Source organism: Siphateles boraxobius, unplaced genomic scaffold (genome assembly GCF_051911475.1).
Source record: "Siphateles boraxobius isolate OS27281-9 unplaced genomic scaffold, OSU_SipBor_1 5, whole genome shotgun sequence".
In the NCBI taxonomy this organism is placed as follows: domain Eukaryota; kingdom Metazoa; phylum Chordata; class Actinopteri; order Cypriniformes; family Leuciscidae; genus Siphateles; species Siphateles boraxobius.
This window is the reverse complement of record NW_027509141.1, coordinates 3,652,496-3,677,836: the sequence shown is the minus strand read 5'-3', so window position 1 is coordinate 3,677,836 and position 25,341 is coordinate 3,652,496. Positions and strand designations below refer to the sequence as shown.

Genomic DNA, 25,341 nt, shown 5'->3' with positions numbered 1-25,341 from the left:
TAAAAAAAATTGTGATTCTCAATTTATCCAGAATCATGCAGCTCTAATGTGGTCACACTCTTTCAGGGTGAAGCAGCTGACACACACACACACACACACACACACACACACACACACACACACACACACACACACACACACACACACACACACACACACACACACACACACACACACACACACACACACACACACACACACTCTGACATCAATGATAATGGTTTGAAACTTACATCTGTTATGTCTCCTGGTTCCCCTTTTTGTCCCTGTTGCACAGTGGAGGGAAATATTAGAAGATATTCGTCCACATTAAAGCAAATATTTCCTCTAACAGAGAGAAAAAAAAAGACTACAGCATACACTGAACCCTTCTAAATGATTATGCAAGCTAACATAAGATGCCAGATACTTTAGCTTGTTTTAAACAAAAACTCACTTTATTTATTTACTTATTTTTTATCAGATAAGTCATTTTACTTATCTAGTAAATGCTTCTCGATTTAAGAAATGTGAGATATTTAGACTGGAAACAAGACAAAAATACTACGTAAGAAAAGCATTTTTTGCAGTGTGATGTTTTCAGAACATTGTTAAAGTCCAGAATACTTTGAACAAACATTATGAACCTTTGTTTATAACTTTGAGAGAACGTTCCCTGTTATCTGGGATGCTACAGCCGGCACATTATAAATGTCATTGTTCAGAAGATGAACACGACAGCACACACACATTATGCCCTGAGTGATTGACGTCTGCTTGACACTCATACACACATTAACTAATATCTCAGCCCAAACACAGGATGAACCTGAGACTTAATCATCACCTACAACACAGTCAGACTTTCAAACAGACTTTAAACACAGACTCACCTTAGCACCTGGCAAGCCTGTTATTAACATGGCATGAAAGATAAAAAACAGATTGTTAAAACAGCATCATATAAAAGCAATCCTAAGCTCTGTTTGTTGGCAGAGCCTAAATGAATTTACAGGTCAAATATCCAGTGCATTCAGCTGTGAATGAATCCTCACATGCAGTGTGAGTCTTGAACACCATGTGTGTATTCAGGCAGTATGAATATAATGATCATGATACCTGTTCATATTTCCCAGATGTGAGAGAGTCCTCTGTTTATCAGTGGCGTAAATGTTTGGACATACGCACCATTTCTGTGGCGATATTCTTCACATCATAACGTTTAAACCCTTATATTTAAAGTCCAAATGTTCAACTAGACAAACGAGTCTCATATTGTCTTTTATGGTCAAGTTATCAAAAGTTAATTTGAGTTGAAGAATGACTGTTTGAACTCATTGCATGATTAAAGCAAGTCACTCAGATTGCTTAGGACATTGTTTGCATGTTTCTTGCATGTTTTTTTAACTGTAATGATGTTGTTTGCATTGTGAACCTGCCACAAATCAAGATCTAAACATCACAGTCAACAGTAAAAGAGTGTGTAAAATTATTTGTGCATGACTTAATGATAATTCCTGAGCTTAGCTTTGTCCATTTTGTGATGTCAGAAACTTATTTAAGTAAAAAAACAACAAAGTTTGTCTGCCAGACATATGACTGATATCCAGAATGTAATCAAAGTAAAGTAATGTTTGTTAATGGTTCAGCGTAAATGAACAGTGATTGTCATTCACCCTAATGGCATTTCATAATAGATCTGAAATATGTCTTGTATACTTGTCTGCGTCCAGCCGTAAACATTAAATCTGGCATTATAATGCTGAACAAACTAATATATCAAAAATCTAATTCGAGAGATAATACGAAAACGTTCACAGTTTGCCCATATGTGAACCGAGGGCGAGTTACAACCTGCCACTGACGTGCCAGGCAGAGACTGGTGTGCCGTTCACATCTGACCGCGGGACACGATCGCAAACACTGAGGCGCTCTGAGAGTTTGATCTGAAGCAGATGTCAGCGGCGGGAGGCTGATGCACCGGCTCCGCTTATTCTGTATTCAGAGAGCACATCTTTCCCACAAACAGTCTAAGCGATGATGCTTTCGGGAAACGCAGGTCTATATGCCAACGTCTGAAGGACGACAAAGACAAATATGCTGTGTTGTTTTTCTTTCTTTGTGAAACTTTTGTAAAGGTGAGCAAGAGAAACCTCTCGAAGCATTAAGTCAGAGATGAAACTCTATACCGTGTCTGTTCAAGTGAAGTTCCCTCTAAATCATTCCCATATGTGTCCATCACTCCTGCCGCCACTGATATCCATTCCAGACAAAGCCAACACTGTGTCTTCAGTTGTTAGTCTTCTCTCATTTTCAAATTGTTTGGTTTGGGTTGACTTAAAAAAGACATCCATTCAATTTTAGGGCCCTATTTTAATGATCTAAGCACATCGTCGGCGCAAGTGCACTTAGTGCGTGTCTGAATCCACTTTTGCTAGAAAAAATGGTCGGCGCTCCCGGTGCATGATCTAAAAGGGTTTCTCTATTCTCTTAATGAGTGATGGGTGTGTTTTGTCTCTATTCTCTTAATGAGTGATGGGTGTGTGTTGTCTCTATACTCTTAATGAGTGATGGGTGTGTTTTGTCTCTATTCTCTTAATGAGTGATGGGTGTGTTTTGTCTCTATTCTCTTAATGAGTGATGGGTGTGTTTTGGGCGTAATGTGCAATAAACCAATAAGAGTCTATTCTCCCATTCCCTTTAAAAGCCAGTTGCGCTCGTGTGGATTCGCTATTTATTGTACATGGCGGAATTTGTAAGAATTGTTTTTTTTTATATTTAAAAATGTTTATGTGCTGCTGCGCGTCCCTGTGTGTGTAATAAGAAGAGAGTATACGCGTTGTGTAACCGCCTATAGGCTCATATTAGTAATACGCCATTTAAATAACAAAAAAATAAATAAATATTGCGCCATTGACTTTAGAGCAGGTTTCAATTGGTCAATGGCTCAGTCTATTTCAGTTCTTCAAAACAGCAACGCTCCAACAATACGCCTGAACACACACTCGTTCTCAGATCAGCAGTTCATTGGCAGAAAATGCATTTGCTATTTAAACAACGTGGCGCACGACGTGAAAATGAAAACTGCGTCGAGCTGAAACTAGCAAAACACACCTGCGTCGCGCCTCACGCTGCTTTGCGCTGTGTGTATGATACGGCCCTTTGTCTTCGGTTGTTAGTCTTCTCTCATTTTCAGATTGTTTGGTTTGGGTTCACTTTAAAAAAGGCATCCATACATTTTTAAGATGCTTCTTTTAACCCAAATCTATCAAAACAATATGAATACACATGTAATTTATTTATAAAAGAGATAAATAAATAAATTACGACCAGGGGAGGAGGGCTGGTCAGCGGCACAGACTGGACAACACTCCCCAAACGGGATCTCGGGTTTGGAACAGTCTTTCAGCTCCTCGCAGGTGATATCGTCACACAGGACCGAGCCGGTGTCGCAAACGCAAATGCGACATGGCTCGGGTTTCCACACATCCTTGTCACTATATGACTGTCCGTCCTGCGTGCAGCTGCCTGGATCTTCTGTGAGGAGCGTAGCAGAGGAAGAGGAGGAGGAGAAGCAGGAGTGGTGGAGTTAAAGCACATACTGTCAAAATGACTGTAAAACTCTATGATTTGGATTTGAAATCCCAAGCCATAGATGCTTCATGATTAGTGTAACATGATCAATCATATTAGTGGGATGCATACAATAGAAAGCATGGGTGGGCGATATACCGGTAGACACGATTAATGGGTAGAAAAACTGGTAGACATTTCATATCACAGTTACGCTCACGTGACGATGCTGTGCTGTGCTGTGCTGTCACAAAAGCTTATCATTTGCATGCGTTTTTAAGCATTGCGGTTTAAAAACAAGTGATTTTAAACTATTGAAACGCCAAAAGAGAACTCATTTTGAAAGTGAAAGTTTTGTGAAATCCACGTCTTAGACAGTGCACACAAACTGAATTGAATTCTCTTTCACGTCTACTTGTGATTGAACAGATATATTCAAACCAAATCATGTCAAAATGCCTGACTTGGCAAGTATCGTCGTAAACATAACCAGTTATGTTTTAAGTGAACGTAAACAGTTGAGAAAGAAAACACATGTGTAACAGTATATTGCATTAGCTCTTAAAGTGACAGCAGCCTAATGTTCCTGCAGCTGTCTGTGTTTTTAATGTTAATTAAACAACAAAAGACAAAGAAAATCACTCATTGCTCTAGACTAAATAACTTTTGTGACTTTAGTAAGGAATAATCTGTTTCATGGCATAAATATATTTATGGCCAGTAAATTCCTCGGCCATTTGTTGATGTGGCAAAAGGTTAGTTTTAGGCCCTGCTTATGTGTCAAAATACCCATCTTTGCAAGGATCCTCGTAAACATAGTCATTTATATCTTAAGTAAATGTAAACAGTGGAAAAAGAAAACACATGTGTATCAGTATATTGGATCCATGCATTTGGTCTTAAAGTGACAGCAGCCTAATATTCCTGATGCTGTGTTATTAATGCTAATCAAACAACGCTGACCGAATCACTTTTCTCTCACTTTGAAAATAATAAATGTATATTTAATTTACACAGTGAAAATATGCAGTTTTTCACACATTTGAAAGAAATACTCATATCGTGATAAAATATGTTGGTGATATCGCCCACCCCTAACAGAAAGCATTAAATTTGAGGTTTTCTGTGCACAGGAACCACCGGATTAATGCATAATCCATCTTTGCTGTCATCGTCAAGCTCATTCAAATGCAAACCACAAGATGGCAGCACAAAACTGATATCAATGAAACCAGCTAATTAAAATCATTTGAAAATCTGATCCAGTTCGAACTGTCCTGATGACGTCTGCCCTCCGCTGTGACCTGTCCAGATTACTGATAAATACCACATGAAACCTACCGACTAAAAGATGAAATGAAAGTCAGTCTGTTCATTTTATATCTGACACAGCACTTTGTATACTGAAATTCAAAGTCTGACAGTAGCAGGTCAATCTCTCAAGCTCATGAATTTGCAGGGGAAATGTGGCAATGGAGAGAGACCGAGGGTAATCAAACAAGCACTGTTTGTTTCCCTTACAGGCTGTTTATTTTCTGTAAATTCCAACAGACCCCATATGGCGATGAATGACGCCTTTCTGAAAAGTAAAGACTGAGCAATTCACAAGCTTTTGCCTAATCTAAATAGCAGGCTCTGTACGCTGCCAGTTCAAACATGCCAGAGAGAGTGAAGAACAGACAGCTTTCACTCACACACGCACACGCTTCAGGCTTGCCTCACAAACGCCTTCCTACCATTCTCTTTCTAGCGCCACCTTTTTCTTTTTGAAGTGGAAAATGGAGGAAAACACCAAATTGGACACAGGTGAGGGGAGGGATTGTTGTCTTTCCTTTTCTCTCTTTAAAACCTTTGTGTAGGTGAACGTCATGACGTCAGGAAGACCACAGGCCTGCAGTCTGAACACCTCTGAAATATGTAAAATTATGCCATGACTGATGGTTTAACAAATGGACCCAGACGAGCCGATCCATGACCTGCTCACTATGAGGAAACACTCATATGCCTCTCTGCTACAATAACCCAATTGTTAGCTTTTGCTCAGATTTCTCTATCTCTCTCTCTCTCTCTCTCTCTCTCTCTCTCTCTTCTGCATAATTGCTTCTTTTCAACAGGGTTCGTACAGATAAAATGAAATTCCAAGACTTTCAAGGACTTTTTAAGCTCTACTACTTTTTTGGTTTTCAAGGACTAGTCAGAAATCTCACTTTTTAAACAATATATATATTATCTATCAAATTCTAATTAATAGATAAATAAAAATAAACGTATAAATAAAATGATGCAAATAAAGTGCAGCGCATGCAATGACTGCATCTTTAACCATTGAAAGGATAAAGATATTGCTTTTCTTATTCAAACTGATTCTTCTCCCAGGAATATATGATTGAGCTGAAGAATGAAAGCTGTATCATATACTTATATTATATCTATATGAGCGATATCGAGCTCATAGCTATGCAAAATGGCTCTATATCCATATCAGATGGGCTGTAGCGTTCACTTTGTGAGAAAAGATTGTTTTATCAATAAACTTAAACACTAATTTAACATATATTGTCTTTCAATAATTCAAGCACTTTTCAAGTAATTTTTCATAAATATGGCTGTTTTCAAGAGTTTTCCAACTGCAAAAAAATATCAATAAGTTATGACAACATATGTTTTTACATTGCTTTAACTCATCAAAATAATTAAGTATTTTAAAAAAAAGATAAGTTATACAAGATTCAACTTATTTAAGTCAGTTTACTGCAATTTAAGTTGAAATGACTTAAACATCCATAAGAAGTCACTTTATTTTACAGTGACTTCAAGTATGGGCCAAATTCAATTGCTACAAGCACTTTAATCACCTTGTACGAACCTTGTTTTAACTGTATTTTATTGTCATTTTTTACTGCCTTTTAAAAACAAAACTCACTGAAATATCTTTTCATTTGTTTACTGGCGAGCTTTTTTCCCCTTTAATTCAAAAATATGGTCGAAGGAATGTGCCTTGCTGAATTATAATAGCTGCTTCTGTCCTTTTCATGTTTTTCCAATAGCTTTTCGCTAGACAGTCTTTCCTTCTTTCCCTGGACTATCGTAGCCCCTGGGTAATTTAGGAAACAGATGGAAGCACTTTAACTGTATGGAAGGGTAACAGTAACTCTGGCTGAGGCCCACCGTTTCTGAACTCAATACTGATGCACCTCTGAAACCTTGCGCGTCTGGATGAGTGAGATATAAAAGTAGTGCCTTCTGAATCCTTCCAGCTCTGAATTCTGACAATTCAAAGACATTTGGAGCATCTGCGTTTTGTGCATGCCTGGATTTGCCCCGGTGGCCCCTGACAGCAGAGGAATGTTGTCTTTAAGGGCCCGACCAGCTGAACCTCAGGGCCATCAGGAGGGCTTCAGACAGACATCAGCACAATTGCACAATTAAAACAATTGCTCAGTAAATAAATCAGTGCTGTGCATGTGTGTGTTTGAATGTCCTGCAGGTGACCTGATGGATGAAATACCCTGAATACCTACAGACTCAGAATAAACACAGACTAGTCTCAATGATTCCACTACAGAAATGCCCTAAAATAGGCAAAAAAAGACAAGAAATTCTTCTTTTTTTCAAACTCATATTATCTGAAAATATTCACTTGTTCTAGCTTCTTTGTTTTGCATTAAAAGCTGTATTAGGCTACTTCAAATACATTTGCCACAATATCTCAATAAAGCTGGCAGCGCGAACAGTATTTCCTTTCATTAAGCCTATTATTTACTCAAGCTCTGGCGTTTAAAGTCTAAGAAAACACTTTTCTGAAACTTTTGAGAGTAAAATGAGAAAATGGTGGGCAAACTCACGGTCATTCTCGTCTTGGCATTTGACAACGGCCAAAAATGCGACTAGTGTTGCCACAAATAGCAGTAAAGTCCTTGAATCCGCCGACAGTATCATGTCTAAACTGCAGACATGCGGCGTTTCAGGAGCAGGAGAGAAAGAGCTGGGATTTACTGTTTTCTCCTAGAGACTGGAATAATGCATTTAGTCCAGAATGGAGGTCGATGAAGCACAAACTCCCGCAGATTCTCCGTGCGGACTGATCCAGGGGCCGCGGGTTTGAGTTCATACAGCTTTGAATGGAGAGCCGTATTTTCGGAAATAAAAATCCACCCCTTTACCCCCCATGAAGTTGAAATTGGAGAAGTGTTGCCCTTCTCTCTCCTCTCTCCTCTCGCAACCATTCTTTAAGAGCCCTGTCGAGAGAAGACGCCAAGAAAAATAATCCTTTCAGAAAGAAATCTTTTATGGGCTAATATGATCGAGTCATGTACCCTAAAATAAGCTGTAAAGTAGCCTATTCGAGTGAATTTTAATGTAGGCTATCATATCGATTATTAACGATTAATTAATAAATGTAATAGATAATTTTAATAATAATAATAAATAATTTTACATATGTAAATGATAATGAATAATTTTTAAAAGGCTAGTTGTTTAATGTGGATTGAACGTTGATTTGTTGGAGATTTCAGTGGTCATACAGAAAATTAACATGATTCATTAACAGAAATATTGATCAAATGTGACATCATTAGCATGTGTTTTAAGCTATTTGGTTGATTTTACGTTTCATTGTGCACAGTTTGAGGAAATTTGACCCTCACAGAGCCAACTAACACAAACACCAAGAAAACATTTACCACGGTATAATAATAACGCTTAAGCTTCAAAGTCCCCATGAAATCAACATTAACGTTTTTTACTTTTAGTATGAATATGTCAGTGTAACTGTTATCTATATAAGCAAGTGCTCAATAAAATTACAGAATTCACATTTAGAAGATATAAGCATTCAAAACTCTCACTTCCACCAAGGATCAATGATTTTGATGACATCACTCTGCACTTCAGATTCTCATCAGATTTTCTGTCCAATCAAATGCTCTCTAGAATTTGAAGCTACATTATAAATAAACGCTGAAGCTGCAGCTGAAATCGGTCACTTGTTCACACAATTATTATTTTCTACATGGTGTGCATAGAGAACGATTCAGACAGTGTACAGTAAATATGCTTTTTTGTCGGGGCAAATGAAAGGCTTGTTCGACTTGAACCGGCGCTGCACAAACCGATCGGTTGATGACATCAAAGTACCGCGAGAGCGATTAGAGAGCAGACGGCTCCTTATGCTTTTGAATCGCTCTCGCGGTACTTTGATGTCATCAACCGATCGGTCTGTGCAGCGCCGGTTCAAGTCGAACAAGCCTGAAGTCTGGTTTCACGTCAGTGTCACATTAACCGCCGCCGCTCTGGTCCAGAGACACGACACACAGAGCGGATCATATGACCGAGTCGCCGCAGACCAGAAAACTTTTCAGACACATTTGAATTCTGCACAGAATGCTGTATTTTTAGAAAGGATAAACAGTAAGAGATTAGGAGGAAACTGCAGCTTTACCGAGCTCAACCATCATTTTTACACTTCCGGTCAACAATAACAGCTTTAACTTGTCAATGCTGACAAATAGCCATGGTATAAACTGGATAATCCACGGCTAGCTGTGCATTAAACTATTTGAAAGCACTCGCATCGGGTGGTTTTTTGCCTCCACGACAAACATTAAAATGATTTAAAGCACAGCTAGCCATGGATTACCCCTACTTCGCACCAACCCTACTAAACACAAATGAACAAACTAGTCAAGGTCTTCAGGAAGTTTGCAGGACTGGACACCCCTGATATAAACGGATGAAAAGAAGTGACAGGAGGGAGTGTGTGTGTGTGTGTGTGTGTGTGTGTGTGTGTGTGTGTGTGTGTGTGTGTGTGTGTGTGTGTGTGTGTGTGTGTGTGTGTGTGTGGTAAAGAGTAAAGATCCTTTAGGGTGTTTTAGAAGGTCAAAGTGCAGGGAAAGAAATATTTTTTGTCACGAATGGCCTGAATTGTTGGAAGAGGGGATAGACAGGGTTAAAAGATGTCAACACTGGTATTGTCAAGTCGTTTGCCCAGGTGGTACCAGTAGACCACTTTAACAATCATAAAATGCTAAAGAAATGCCTAAAGCAATGTATTTGAAAATGTAATGGCATTTATTCAAGTCAGGGACCAGTGAAGAATATGCTGGGAAAAACACATCAACGATAAAGGCATCCGATGAAGAATAAACATAAACCTGAACACTTCACCAATAACCAGTGCTCAGACACTCAGAAACCAGATACACAGAAAATCTGATGAAAAAAGTCTAGACTGAACTCTAATCATAAATATTAAAATCCCACGATTCGGCGAAATCAAAGTGCTGGTGTTTTACATCATCATCACCGCGGCTTCATACAGTTCTTTTGGATTTGTGTGGGTTTTGTTGTTTCTAGCGAGCGCAACCTCTGAGGAAGAGCTGGAATATTAACCTCGATTTTAGGAAATCGTGAGCTTAGAATTATATGGTTCTATCTCCACTTTTGGTGGAAATTGAGTTTTTGACATAATCTTATCCATTAGGTGTTTATTAATGCCTGTGTGGTGTTATTTTTGTAAACAAAAAAAATTTGTCAGTAGTTATTAATAAAATAAAAAGGTTCAATCTCACAAAACAGCAGGGATGTAAAAACTTTGATGCTCAATATCTCAGAACTACCCTAAACCCCGTTTAAATTAGGTAGAACTGTATAATTCTAAGCTCACGAAATGTCCTAAACTAGGCATTATTTCAATGGAGGACTGAATGCTTGACTGATGCAGGGGAGTTTAAATACAGCAGCACACTGGAGGTTTTTATTAACAGGCTGGTATTTATTAGGAGCTTTTAAACTTTATTTGCACTTTTTAACACGTCTGCAATAAATAAAAATGAAATATCATTTGGAATGAGATGCCAGTGACTGCCTCGGTTCTTAACCTCCTCTTTTGATTAATTACTGCTGCCATTATTGCAAGAAAATGTAAACAGATTTTCTAGCATATTGGTAGCATGCATATTGTTTTAGGACTCAAAGGGAAAATTATCCCTTAATTTACTCACTCTCAAATCATCTTAGGTGTATATGACTTTCTTCTGTCAGCCGAACACAATCGGAGTTATATTAAACAATATCCTGGCTCTTCCAAGCTTTATAATGGGAGTGAATGGTATCTGAGAGCCCAAAAATTGTTTGTATAAATATCCAAAAAGTATTCATATTATTCAGTTTATAAACTATAATCACTGACTTCCGGTAACTGTCATATGCAAGTCTAGTTCCAGCGGAAGCGGTTTTTGGGTGAACAAACCCTTTAAGTCTGAACTATGTGATATTTTTATCTGAAGGAGACATTAACCTGTAAAGCAGAGGGAAACACTGTTCAAATATTTGCACACAGACCACAACTCTCGACGCACAAACCTCATTAACAATGACAATCAACAAAAATATAAATCAACAAATAACTAACAAAAAGGACAAACAACTATCATGGTTCCAGCAAGGAAAGAGGATCTCGATCACAGCAGTTTAGACAGCAATCCAGAAGGCAGGAATCAATATAACAGCTTCACTAATGTAAAAACAATTCAGTAGAGCTAAAATAGCACAGGAGAAAACAAACTAAAACAAGAAACAGGTACACAAAGCAATCAATAGCCATGGCAACAAACAAGGGCATAATCAGTAACCTAGGAAACGGGAAAGAAGCAGGAACTTACATTAGGGAACAAAAGAAGCAGGAACAGAACACAGGGAAACAAGAAAACACAAACCAAAAGTCCTTAAAGCAGAACAACAAAAAGTTTAAACAAAGTCAGAATTTATTCACGCTGCAATACATGCTGGGAATTTACAGGAAGTTGCAGGAATACTGTTCATTATGATATTCTTTGTGTTTGAATAGTTGTAAAAAACATTTGGGTGCACTCTGGTGGTGTAACATGAGTTTTATGAAGTTTCAAGCCTATTATTTTGTGTGCTTGCTTTTTTTGGCGTTTGTCTATTTTGTGTGCATTTGTAACTTTGTGTGCATGAACTGGAAAATATGTAGCTGTTTTGTTTTATTACGTTTTTTTTTTTTTTTACAGTGTGATAAATCACTTGTGATGTTCCTCATTTGTAATTGGCTCGTTATAAAAGCATCTGCTGAATAAAAAAATGTAAATGTCAAGGTGCAGCTTTATAGAGCGCATCATAAACTGGAAATGTGACAAAACCCAGTGAATTCAACCTGAAATGTGTCTGATTAAAACTGACATTAGCTACGTAGCCTAGTTAAAATATAATTATTGTTTTTGAATGATGACTCCAAATCCATTTAAATCCCAGTACATCTGAATAAAGATGTTACTTTAGATGTAACACTGTTAATTTAACAACTATGTGAACCGCTCAGCATTCAGTCAAACAGAAAAGCTCTATTTCTAGAAGAAAAGATGTTTCATGGGAACGACATGCATCAAGATGAAAACAAGAAATACAAGGATGAATGAATAAGTGTTGTCGTTTGGAGAACGTGCTGAACACAAGATGTGTCTTTGTTATCCGGCGCTCGGGAATGCTTGAGGGGAACACGCTTCCTCCCAATCCCAGCAGGAACTGGGACCAGTCTAAGATTTCAGAGAAAACCACACGAATGCGTCAGTGATCACTTACAAACATTCCAGATTACATGACAAAAAATGCAGTCAGTAACGTATACATTCCATTACACATTCAAGGTTATACTGTATATATATATATATCTTTTAGATTACTTTTGACCTAACTCATTTATCACATTTGATTCGAATAGGACAATGGCATAAACAATATGAAGTACATTCAATATTACACTTCGTCATGGTTTCCCAGTTTAATGAGTTTAATGAAAAGCTATGTAAATTTAAAATTACAATGAACAATTTAAAAATAAAAACAATCAAAATAAAACACTTACTAAAAAAAATGAAATGTTTTAAGTTTCATCTATTTTATGTCATGTGACCATTAACTGACATCAGAGACCATGAACTTAATTTTATTATTTATTACTGTATTATTGACTTCATTTTAACATTGACCTAATTTATTAACTTAAAATCTTAGAAGGTTCTTCAAAGTAAATATTCAGTCAAAGAGCATTGCATGTAAATATAAAATGACTTGAATTTGTACATTTTAACGTGTTTAAAACAAACGCCTTCCAAAAACAGTAATGCATGTTAAATGACTCACTGATGATAATTTCCAATAATGACTCATGTGTTCATCAGGAGTCTATTAGATATGCAATGTTGAGAAAACACTTGTTAAATGTTAAATGATTTTTTTAAATCCAATGCTGTAATCTGCTCAGTTTTCAGTGATAGTCACTTGAGTGTGTGTGTGTGTGTGTGTGTGTGTGTGTGTGTGTGTGTGTGTGTGTGTGTGTGTGTGTGTGTGTGTGTGTGTGTGTGTGTGTGTGTGAGCTGGTCACCAGACACACTGATGGACAGCTGTGAAGTCGGGGTGGGAATAATCACAGATCCTGCTTTAGTTGAGGACTGAGAGTAAAGTCAGCTAAACAGAATCTTTATGAAATATAAAGTTAAATTCAAAGGCATCCATATATGCAGTGTGCGAGCCAAGTAGTGTCTATATTCACAGTATTCAGTCTTCAACTCTGGGTACATCAGATTGCAACATCGATTTAAGAATGTTTACATTATACATTTCATTTGTATTTTCAGTGTAGTTTCAATAAAGTTACAGATTTTTTGTGAACATTTTCAACATTGACTGACGGTGCAAACATGACCATCTATTGTTTTTTGTTAATTTCAAGAATGATGCAGAATCAACATCACAGTGTAAAATTGATTCAATGACAGAAATATATTTTTGTTGTTGTTGTTGTTGTTGAAATTTAATTATTGTTTTACCATTGACTGAGGGTGCAAAAGTGATTTTGAATCAACATCACTTTGTAACGATGTTGAAATATAATTATTGTGAAAATATTAATCATAATAATAATGTTTTATATTAATATTTTATAATTAAACAAAATATTTTTTCTGTTTAGTTTTATAATACATGTGTATTGCATTTATCAGCAGGTTTAAGGGCTTTAGTGTAAAAACACAATTCATTTTAAACACAGTCATTTTAAATGAAACAGAGGCAATGCATCTTACTGTCTCTAGGCAGTAGAGAAATATATCATCTATTAAATAATTCAGTTACACCACAATGCCGTTTGTTATGAAATGGCCAATTAGTCTTGAACAATTACAATTATGTAACTCCTGTCATTTTTCAAATATTTGGAATGTCTGAGCAAAAGCTCCTAATCACAAAATCTGTGTGTGTTTTTGCACACAGTGTACAGTAGTTTAATGTCCAGCACACAGTCACTGATTACATGTAATCTGGATTACATCAGATTCCAAAGCGTTAGTACTTGTAATAGGATTTTATTTTGTTTTAAAATACTCGTAATACAGTTACTTTTTCTACAGTTACTTTTTTATTGATTGCATGATTACATCTCACAATGGCAGTAAATTATTCATATTTCATTGGTTCTCCCTACTACAACTTTTTTTTTATCTTTTAAATTTTCCTTTCTAAAAATGCTGCTTATATCTGTTCAGAAGCTCTTCCAGGTTTGTTGAATCGCGCACACACACATACTCACACACACACACGCACGCAGACACACACGTTTGTTTTTGTGATTTGTGAGGACATTCCATAGGCGTAATGGTTTTTATACTGGAACTATGATGGTCTAAACCGAGTCCTCTTTGCAGTTATTCAGAACATGAATGAGAATCTGTACTCAGTGATGGATAATCCAGGAGTAATGTTGGGAAACTCCCTCTAATGTTTCATTTTCTGTTATTGCTCTTATAACACTAAATTCATCTGTTTTAATCACATGACAGTTTCCTCAGTCATGAGTTCATCCACAGGGGGGAGAAGCAAAGGTGTTGCTTAAAGGGCTCATCGGATCCAAAATTCACTTTTATATTGTGTTTGCATAAATGTGTCTTTGCAGTGAGGACACAACCCCCATACAATGAAAAAAATCCATGCACTCCTTTTTTTAATCCTCAAAAAGTCTAAATACTCTTAATAATCAAGACGTTTGGATATTCTGAGCACTATGATGTCATAATGCTCATGCTCCGCGGCGCCCAAGACCACTGACGGACTGTCCCATATTAGCATATTTCCTGTATTAGAATATTTCCTGTATTAGCATATTTCTGCCCTCTGCCATTAGACACCCCCCATGGGAGAGGGGGGTGAGCAGTTGCTCATTATCATTTAAAGAGACATGCACCTCATTATCATTTAAAGAGACATGCACCGAAACAGGTAGCTGTGCACTGGTCGCTGTTTAAGGAGGTAAAAAGGGTGTTGTTTTACACAACCATTGAGGAATTTTAACCAAAGTATATTACAAACTTCACATGAACACCCTAAAGAATCATACCAACTTGTGGGAAATGGGCATCCGATGACCCGTTTAAGTAATGATATCAGGAAAACATGTTTTTTTTTTTATTCCATATCTAATCTAGATTATATGAAACATTATTATTATTCTAATGTAAAGACAACAAACATACTTTAGTGCAAGAACATTTCGTGTCCGGACAGTGTTGTGTGAGGGGGAGGGGGGGGGGGGAATCACAGGACAGTTTAATCACTTTCGTAGTAGCCTACGCTGGCTCCATTTATCATCAAAACAAAAATAAATTACAGATTAGGTGGGTGAGGGTGAGGGTGATCCTCGCTCTGATGTGGGACAACAGGTCATCAAACTGGACGCGGGACAGGCGGAAGTACCGCTGAAAGCGGCCGTCATCCAGGCGCAGCTCCTGCAGCAAATGGTGAAACTCGCCAAACTGGGTTCACCTCCAAAGGGTCGGGTGGACCCAAATATGGCGACGATGATCCCTACGCCGCTGTTCTGGTCACCAGAGCAAATACAGAGCGTTGACTCTCTCGATGAATGCTCAATCAACATTAGCCGTCTTGTAAAAAGATGGCCGCCAACGGATTTCGCCTCCGGTGCGTGATGCGCGTAAATTTCGCTTCAAACTTTTGTTTTTTACGAGCGTCATTTTCACACGAATTTGACGCTCTATTCGCGTTTGGTGTGACCGCAGCATAAAAATTCGTCACGCACAGAAACCTTGCACACTGAGTCCGATGCGTATTTATTAAACCTTTGCGGAAAAAAACGCAAAAATACAAAATGGATTCGTCAAGCAGTGAGGATGATTTTTGTTGCCCTCTCTCTTCTTAAAAAGATAAAAAGAAAGAGGAAATATTGGGTCCATCAAATCCTGAGAGTGCCAAGAGGAACAAGAGTTTCAGGTCCTTATCAAGGAGTTGCGAAATTATCCCGAGCGATTCAAAATTTACGTTACCTCAGAATATCAGTGGAACAGTTTAATGCTTAGCTAGCGATACTGGAGCCACATATTAAAAACCACGATAGTTTATACTCTAGATACTTAGTTTAGATACTTTATATTCAATGTCTTTGTAATCCGCATTTTGTTTTTCCATACTAGTTGGGGGCCTTAAGCACATAAATAGGTAATTTCGCGCAAATTCATCTAAAAGCGCCAAATTTGGCACAGATGTAGCTCAGGTCATACCGAAATGATTTAGCTAGGGCACCGGAGCCAGCGACCCTCAGGACCAAGATGACGGACAAATCCAATATGGCCACTGCCCGAAAAGGGTTCCGGCTATAACTTTTGAACCACATGAATTACAAATATAAACTTCATATGTTTTTCAGCTTAATCGATCATGGGAAACACATAGGAATTTTTATATTTATGACCCAGTATATCTGGACCCCTTGATCCTCCAATTCCAATGATATCTTAAATAAACTTGATGTCTATTTTACCTTTTTTGACCATGGGAAACCCATAGCAATACTTACATTTATGATTGGGTATATCATCACCCCCCAAATTCCCTAAATTCAATATGGCCGCTGTCCAAAAAAGGGGGTTGGCTACAAATTTTGAACCAAATGCACTACAAATGAGGATGTGGTGTCTATTTTATGTTTATTGACCACAGGAAGTCAGTTGGCATATTTATATTTATGCTTGTGTGAGTCTGGAACCTGTATTATTTTGAAGACTGTGGTTGAAAATCCTTTTTTTTACCACAACTTTGAAGGTTATTCTCAATGTTGATTCATTTCCTTATAAAAGTGAAATGCTTTTCAGTGTACCACAGGTGAATACATTTCAAAGTGTAATCATATAAGAAAGAATAAGACACAATTATTATTGCAAGGCAATATTTATATTATGTCAAATTTTTAAAAGAATAATATAGTCAACTTGTCCAAAACTCTAAAAGGTTCCCTTTCAAGGGAACTCGAGCTGCGTTGAGACGCGGTGGGAACGCTCTGCGTGATTGCGTCGTGAAGCACGTGTATAATCAGTCCAATGGAAGAGCGAGACGTCATAGGCGGGTGACATCATAGACCAGGAAACTATAAAGCACACCAGAAAACAGACCGCGACAGCTTCTGTGCCTTCAGCAAGCGATCTGTGTATTCTGTCCTTGTCATATTTATTGTTGTCTGTCAAGTTGCAATATATATATATATTATGGCAAAAGAGAGCAAGCAGCTTTGTGTTGTTCCCTGCCCACGTTACATCACGGGTGGGGACACACACATCAGCTTTTTGTTACTATTTGGGAGTGGAGCATGCCACAGTCAGTTCTCGAGTGGGCTGACTGTGAGCATTGCGAGAAGCTGTTCGTGAGGATGCTCTGCTCTCGCCAGGCGTTCTTCGAGGAGGACGGTTCGGTTCACGTTCCCCGCGGGGGTCCCGCGGTTGCCGAGGCATGGCGGCGACACGCATTTTGGGACGGATCTGACAGCGGGGGATGGGACGGGCCCCGCCCTATCTCAGCTTTCACCTGTCAGATCCAGTGCTGGCGATTTCCAGTTCCGAGGAATTGGTATCGTTAGTGTGTTTTGTTTAGAAAAAAGAGAACAAAACAAATAAAGATATTAAGAAAAAGGCAGATGTTTGAGTTTTCAATAAATAAATAAATAAGTCAGCTCATAACTCTGTTGAATAAAGAGGAGCTTTACAAGGAGGTTTATCTAGTGCTGTTGCTAGTTAAATATTTACTGGCCAGCTGAACATTATGAGAGTGAAAATAAAAAGAGTTTGTTAGATGAAATATATCTAAAAACAGAAAAACTCTGTATGTCAGCCTCCTCATCGGGGACTGCTGTTTTTCCCTATCTCCACACTGAGGTGTCGAGATCGTGGAATAAGCCAGTTTCTATTTTATGTGTTTAATGCCCAAACGTCTAACTATAGTAATGCTTTGGGTATTAAGTATCATGGTATGACAGTGCCTCGGGTTAAAGAGACGCTTGCGAGCTTTCTCTCTCCCGAGTCGGCGTCATCGTTTCTAACCCCGACGTTACCCACCAGCCATCTTAAATAAATACATTTTATTAGGCAGCGCTGGTGGGTAAAGTATAAGGACGTGGATGAATGTGAGGATGTCAGCACTGACGCTATTCGAGAATTGCGTCGTGCAAAAACAGATAAACTGTACTGGGGAGGGACGGTTTCGAGAAATCGTTTCTCCTCTGCGTCCTCTGGGGCAGCGACTCTCTGAGGAGGGTCGCAGCACGGCCAGTTCGGTTGTTTTCCTGCTGGTGGCCACGGAGTGATAGTTAGAGATATGCAAGATCTGAGGACTGTTTTATCTCTAAAAAATAGCTTGGACAAAGAGGAAACCCTGACGCCGAGGCTATCAGGCTTCTAAGGGTAGTCCCCTCCGGGGTAAGGATGGTTTTGAGAAATCGTTTCTCCTCAGCGCCCTCTGGGGTGCGACTCTCTGAGGAGGGTCGCAGCGATGCCAGTTCGGTTTTCCTGCCGGTTCGCCATTCAGGGCACCGAGGTGTCAGCGTCCCCATACGATCCTCCGAGGAGGGTCGTAGAACGGTCAGTTCGGTTGTTCCCTGCCGGTTCACCGCTTCAGGGCACCGTAGTGACTGTTCAACCAAATCCAGAGGCCAGTCTTGAGAGACTGGTTCTCCTAGTAGAATTTCTGGCAGCGTGGACACTACTGCCACATATTTCTCAGTGGGTCCTGCACACTATAGCAAAGGGTTCAGAATTCGATTCTTGTCCGCCCAGATTTCTAGGGGTCCTCCCCACTGTGGTGCAAAAGGAGCTGTAGAAGGGGTTCCTCCTACCGGCAGACAGTCAGGGTTTTACAGCCATTATTTCATTGTTCCGAAAGAGGATGAGGGGTTGCATCCTACTCTAGACCTCATTTAAACAGCAGGTTTCAGAATCTGAAGTTCAAAGTATGCTTCGCTAAATATGAGTGTGTCACAGACTCAGTCCGAGGACTGGTTTGTCACAATAGACTTAAAGGACGCTTACTTATCTATCCATCCTCATCACAGGAGGTTCTTGAGGTTTGCTTTCTTGAGGTGAAGCATACCAGTATCGGGTTCTTCCATTAAGCCTAGGTTATCACCCCGCACCTTTACAATATGCGTGGATGCAGCTCTGGCTCCCCTGAGATTCCAGGACCTTCGCGTATTAAATTATATCGACGATTGGTTGATTTTAGCTCAGTCCGAGCTTTGGCAGTTCAACATCGAGATGTCGTTCTGTCCCACATAAGGAGGTTGGGGTTGCGGCTCAACACCGAAAAGTGTACTCCTCCCAGCTTAGAGGACCACTTTTCTAGGTGTAATATGGGATTCGACAACATGCAAGCACGTCTGTCTCCTGCACGTATTTCTGCGTTTCTCAGCCGTAAAGAATGTAAATTAGGTCAGTCATTCACTGCAAAACAGTCTCTAAGACTGTTGGGGCTCATGGTAGTTGCGTCCAACGTAGTTACTTTTGGCCTTCTGTACATGAGACCCCTGCAGTGGTGGCTCGGGACCAAGGGGTTTTCTCCTAGGGGAAATCTGTTTTCGCATGATCAAGGTCACGCAGCTATGCCTTCGTGCCTCGGTCATGTGGAAGAAACCTTGGTTCCTCGCCCAGGGCCCAGTGCTGGGGGCTTCTTGTCGATGCGTCACGCTATCGACGGATGCTTCCCTCACAGGATGGGGGGCGGTCATGAGTGGCCGCTCGGTGAAAGGTCTTATGTTGGGGCTCACGGCAGTTGCGTCCAACGTAGTTACTTTTGGCCTTCTGTACATGAGACCCCTGCAGTAGTGGCTCAGGACCAAGGGGTTTTCTCCGAGGGGAAATTCGTTTTCGCATGATCAAGGTCACGCGGCTATGCCTTCGTGCCTCGGTCATGTGGAATAACCTTGGTTCCTCGCCCAGGCCCAGTGTTGGGGGCTTCTTGTCGACGCATAATGCTTTCGACGGATGCTTCCCTCACAAGTCGGGGGCAATCATGAGTGGTCGCTCGGCGAAGGGTCCGGACAACCCGCTGATGGTCTCGTATATCAGAGCAGATATCCTGTTGAGGCATGGGGCTGTGGCCCGGGGAATTGAGACTTCACCCCGAGGTGGTGGAGCTTCTTAGGGAGAACTTCGGTCAACTCAAGTCTACCTTTCGCATCGTTTGTACAATGCATTGCCCTTTGTGGTTCTCCCTCACGCATCCAGCTCCGCTTGGACTGGACGTGATGTATTAGGTGTGGTTGACGCTACACCTGTACGCATTCCCGATATCTTTGCTCCTGGGAGCTCTGGAGTTATGGATACTGTCTGTGGGCTCGGCCTCTGAGGGGGCCCAGCTCATAGATTCAGGTCTCTCGACCGAGGTCGTGGAAACCATACTCCAGTCCAGAGCTCCCTCCACGAGAAGACTAAATATGCATTGACATGGAAACTGTTCTCTGCCTGGTGCAGAGAACGCCTTCTGAATCTTGTTTCTGACCTGTTGGTTTCAGTACTTGATTTCTGTAATGAATGTTTCTTTTCTGGGTTATCTCTGAGGAGAGATCCTTAATTTCGTCTTCTCTGTGGTACATGAGGCTGAGGCCTGCACGTATTTGGATTTGCACATGGTTTAGTGGTAGTATTTCTTCACCCCAGGTCGGGTTGTATTTCTTAGTACCCTACTAAATGTGGGGGTAATTTGTGCTCCAGGCCTTCTGTCCTCCACCTTTAATACCCCAAATCAGGAAAAACTTAATCTGTTATGCCCTTTCCGGGCTTTGGATGCGTATGTCCACAGAGCTGCTCAGTGGCGTATATCAGACCAATTATTTGTCTGCTTCAGGTAACTTAAGATAGGTTGCCCTGCATCTAAAGAGATAATGAGCAAGTGGGTAGTTGAGGCTATCTCACTTGCTTATGAAGCGGCCGGACAGCCTTCACCTATGGCTGTTCAGGCCCATTCTACAAGGAGTATGGCTGCCTCTAGGCTTTAATTTCAGGGGTCTCCCTTCAGGACATTTGTAATGCGGCAGGCTGGTCCTCACCACATACATTTGTCAGATTTTATGACCTAGACCTCTCCACTCCCGGGGCTGCTTGCTTCTTAGTGTGCGCAAGGACTTCACACAGAACGGGCATTTCTCATTATGGCGTAGTGGGTATAGGGTTCCCACCGCATCTCAACGGAGCTCGAGTTCCCTTGAAAGGGAACGTCTCAGGTTACGTATGTAACCCTGGTTCCCTGAGAGGGAACGAGACGCTGCGTTCTCCTGCCATACTTCCTGCATGCCCTGATCGACTTGCTTCAGGCTTTTTCAGAAGCTGTCGCGGTCTGTTTTCTGGTGTTTTTTATAGCTTCCTGGTCTATGACGTCACCCGTCTATGAAGTCTCGCTCTTCCATTGGACTGATTATACACGTGCTTCACGACGCAATCACGCAGAGCGTTCCCACCGTGTCTCAACGCAGCGTCTCGTTCCCTCTCAGGGAACCAGGGTTACATACGTAACCTGAGACGTTTGCTTAGCATAACAAAAAAAAAAACAGCAATAACATAAAAAAACAAAAGTGAATTCTTATGGTCTCTCACATGAATTATCATTATCACTCACAATCACCGGATCTCTCATCGTCTCCACCATCATTGTTTGTACAAGCACCCTCACATGCACATATAGAAGTGCAATGAACTCTGGCTTTACAGCACTTACAGTGCCCTCTACATGCTGTCTTGCAGACACAGTGGAGGAGAATGGTGCAGGCTTTACTGGTGTCTCCGAGAATAGTCCAGTAAGGTTCCCAAATCTTGCTTGTAGAGTCCCGATACCATCCGCATGCATTGCACTCTGGGATATTTTGCTGGACAGCGGTTGTCTGATTCCAGTAGAAGCTGGCCTCAAGCAGTGCACTGAATCAGTGCAGTTTGGGTGGGAGGCAGGTTCTCGAGAGACTTGGTACCATTCGAGAAAAGGTGATTTCTAGCTTCATCTACGCGGCTGGAACCACAGCTCTTGCTGTACATGATGACGAGCATACGCTCCAGTCTTTGGACATGGACGTCATTGTTGATCTGTTCAGGGCTCTAAGGTGAGGGAAACCAGGGATTCCGTGAGATCTGGTGTTGCCTCCCAAGCTACCCATGCACTCTTTTTCCAATTGCCCAGGACAGGTGAGGTTGTGTCACAGCCTGTTAAAGCATGGAATAGTGGTAAGGCCAGTGACTTCTGGGGACCAAGATCTTTGCAAATTTCATGAGAAGGAATGTCCCTATAGTTTTTTTCCACCTGCAAAGCCGATCTAGAGCTCTGTGAGGCCGAGTGTGTTGAAGAAGCGGATGGCAAGGATGACAACATCGCTGTCGACAGTCCGGACAAATGTCTTTTTATGGCCATTGGCCCCAGCATGTGCAAGATGTAGGATTATTCTTGTATCTGCTTCTGGATGATTACAAGGCTGAAGGGCAGACATGTCATACCCTGGTCCGTTGGAGAGTACAGCATCTTTCTTGGTGGAACGGAGGAGTTTACCTGACATGCCATGCTTGGTTATCTCTTCACTGATATATCCAAATAGTTCATCCTTGTTGTCCTCATTTTTCAGGAAGTCACTGTTCCAGTTACGTTTTGGAATTGGAGTTCTCCCATCTACTTTTAGTTCTTGATCCGGTTCCTCTGCGTTGGTGAGTTTGTGTTTTGAGGTTCTCCTCTGGATATGCATCGAACACAATATCCAATCGCGTGACAGATTCATAGCTCATGTGTGACCTCACAAACCCAGCAATATTGGTGTTAACGTAGTCATGGAATGTTTTTTCAGTAGTTGGCCGGACCATTTGGACCATTACAGGTTCCAGATTTACACAAGCATAAATATAAATATGCCAACTGACTTCCTGTGGTCAATAAACATAAAATAGACACCACATCCTTATTTGTAGTGCATTTGGTTCAAAACTTGTAGCCCAAACCCTTTTTTGGACAGCGGCCATATTGAATTTAGGGAATTTGGGGTTGTTGATATACCCAATCATAAATGTAAGTATTGCTATGGGTTTCCCATGGTCAAAAAAGGTAAAATAGACATCAAGTTTGTATTTGTATCTCATCTGGCTCAAAAGCTATAGCCGAATACCTTTCAGGCAGCGGCCATATTGGTTTTGGCCGCCATCTTGGTCTTAGGGACCATTGGCTCGGGCGCCCTGGCTAAATCATTTCAGTATGCCCTCAGCTACATCTGTGCCAACTTTGGTGCTTGTAGATGAATTTGCACGAACAATGGGGTGTAAGGCCCCATACTACAGCCCAAACTGCTATTTTGGACAGCGGCCATATTGGAATTGGAGAATCAAGGGGTCCAGATATACTGGGTCATAAATATAAACATTCCTATGTGTTTCCCATGATCAATTAAGCTGAAAAACATATCAAGTTTATATTTTGAACTCATGTGGTTCAAAAGTTATAGCCGGATCCATTTTCTGGCAGCGGTCAAATTGGATTTGGCCACCATCTTGGCCCCGAGGGTCGCTGGCTCCGGCGCCCTAGCGAAATCATTTCGGTATGACCTGAGCTACATCTGTGCCAAATTTGGCAATTTTAGATGAATTTGCGCGAAAATGTGCTTAAGGCCCCCAACTATACCGTACTTTGTGCTGCGAGACGAAGTGTATCAACTTGTCAGACGCCATTCTGGATTTTGTCGTTCGCTTGTACGGTGGCTCTGAATTGTCAAAAAAACTCTCAAAATGCTGGCTGTGGATGCGAAAAACGCAGAAAATCGAACCCGATCCGAATTTTTTTTATTACGGACGAAAGTTTCGTAGACAGTGTACAAGCATGATTGACATAACGTGAGGTCGAACTTCTTTTTTAACGTGCTAAAATTTCGGATGCAAGTTTTGGACTCAGTGTGCAATGGCCTTAAGTGTTACACGCTGGCAAGTGGAAATACTGGTTTAATTCAGCCATATATCTTTGAACCAGAAACCGATTTAGAAGAGAAAGAGCGAATTAAGTCGATGTATCAGAATGATAATACGTTTTATGTATTGCAACGTCAGACACATGACTGTAAATAGGATTAGCCTTTGACTTGACTACGTTATCAGACAGCTAATAATGTGATGCTAATGTCAATCTCCGTTGCAGCCTGTGTTTGCTACACTGCAGTTTTAAAGGGAAATACTCACTAATGCTGTTAACATGAATTTACACATGGTTTGTCTTAAAGCATATTAAAAACCCCATATAGACATAAACAACATTAAACACTTATCTTCTCCACAGGATCTGAACTGGTCATAAACAGCACCTCAGGGTTTCATTACTGCACAAGTGAACCAGGATGTGCTTGTGGACTGATGGATGATGATTACTGAAGATGAAGATGAAGCTGAGATTCGTCAGTTCAGCTGCACATGATCTGCATTCAGTGACAAAATACTTCTTATCCTTCATAATACAGTTCATTTTGAAACTTCTAAGATCCACAAGAACTGTTATGAAAAACAAACTGTAAAACCTCAATTAAAAAAAAAAAAAAAATATATATATATATATATATATATATATATATATTTCAGTAATACTTTACTTAAAGCCTTTATATATAATACATTATAAAAGTATTTTTAATGCATTAATAATGGACATTATAATGCATTGTATGCTCTCATGAATAATTGTGACCACGGTTATAATACTTATCTATTCAATGTTACACCTTTAGAAAGTATGATGCATTAAAACACATGACAAACAACCAAGTTCAAAGAATCTGCAAATATTATAATGTATTTTAAATTTGGTTACAAATATTTATGGAAAGATATAATGCATTATAACCTACATTATGAATACCTTTGCATCATACATAAAGGCTTTAAGTAAAGTGTTACCAATATTTCTTTATTTAATACTATTTTTATACTACTTCCATAGTGTTGAGTCAAAGTCTGTGAAGACAGTTAATAAATATTTATGCTCATTAAATGTAATTTAGGACTTGTTTATTTCTAGAGTTTTCTTCCTCATTTGTTTAGCTCATATTATCAGTATAGCTTAGTACTGATAGTTTATGATAACCGTGCATGCTATTTTTGGCGTATGACCATAAAAGAAAAAAAAATCTAAAATGTACACACACACACAAACACACACACACACACACACGCACAAACACAGACACACACACGCACAAACACAAAAACAAACACACCATACAGATTTGGGGGTGAGTAAACGATAACAGAGATTACATTTTGTCTGTCTAACCATTTAAAAAGTCAATTCGCTTCCAGGAAATGGTAATATTAACAAGAGTGCACCGTTGTGTGCAGGACTGAATGTCTTCGGGCTGAAACTGTGTATTTCCATGGTTATAGATGGGAGAGGGACCTTTAAGAAAACAGTCAGAATCACTGGCAAGCTTAAGTTTAAGCG

General features: G+C 40.0%; 1 protein-coding gene across 1 annotated transcript in view; it reads right to left on the bottom strand.

Annotated features, from left to right (window-relative positions):
* The window catches only part of col2a1b (collagen, type II, alpha 1b), a 64,895-nt gene extending 57,260 nt beyond the window's left edge, over positions 1-7,635 (bottom strand). Inside the window, exons 1-4 of the mRNA XM_077204525.1 lie at positions 7,398-7,635; positions 3,310-3,516; positions 873-889; positions 234-266 (exon numbers count right to left, since the gene is read on the bottom strand). Of these exons, the coding sequence (XP_077060640.1) occupies positions 234-266; positions 873-889; positions 3,310-3,516; positions 7,398-7,491 (351 nt within the window). The 5' untranslated portion in view covers positions 7,492-7,635. The remainder of the gene's footprint in view (positions 1-233; positions 267-872; positions 890-3,309; positions 3,517-7,397) is intronic.
* Between the last annotated feature and the right edge of the window lie 17,706 nt (positions 7,636-25,341).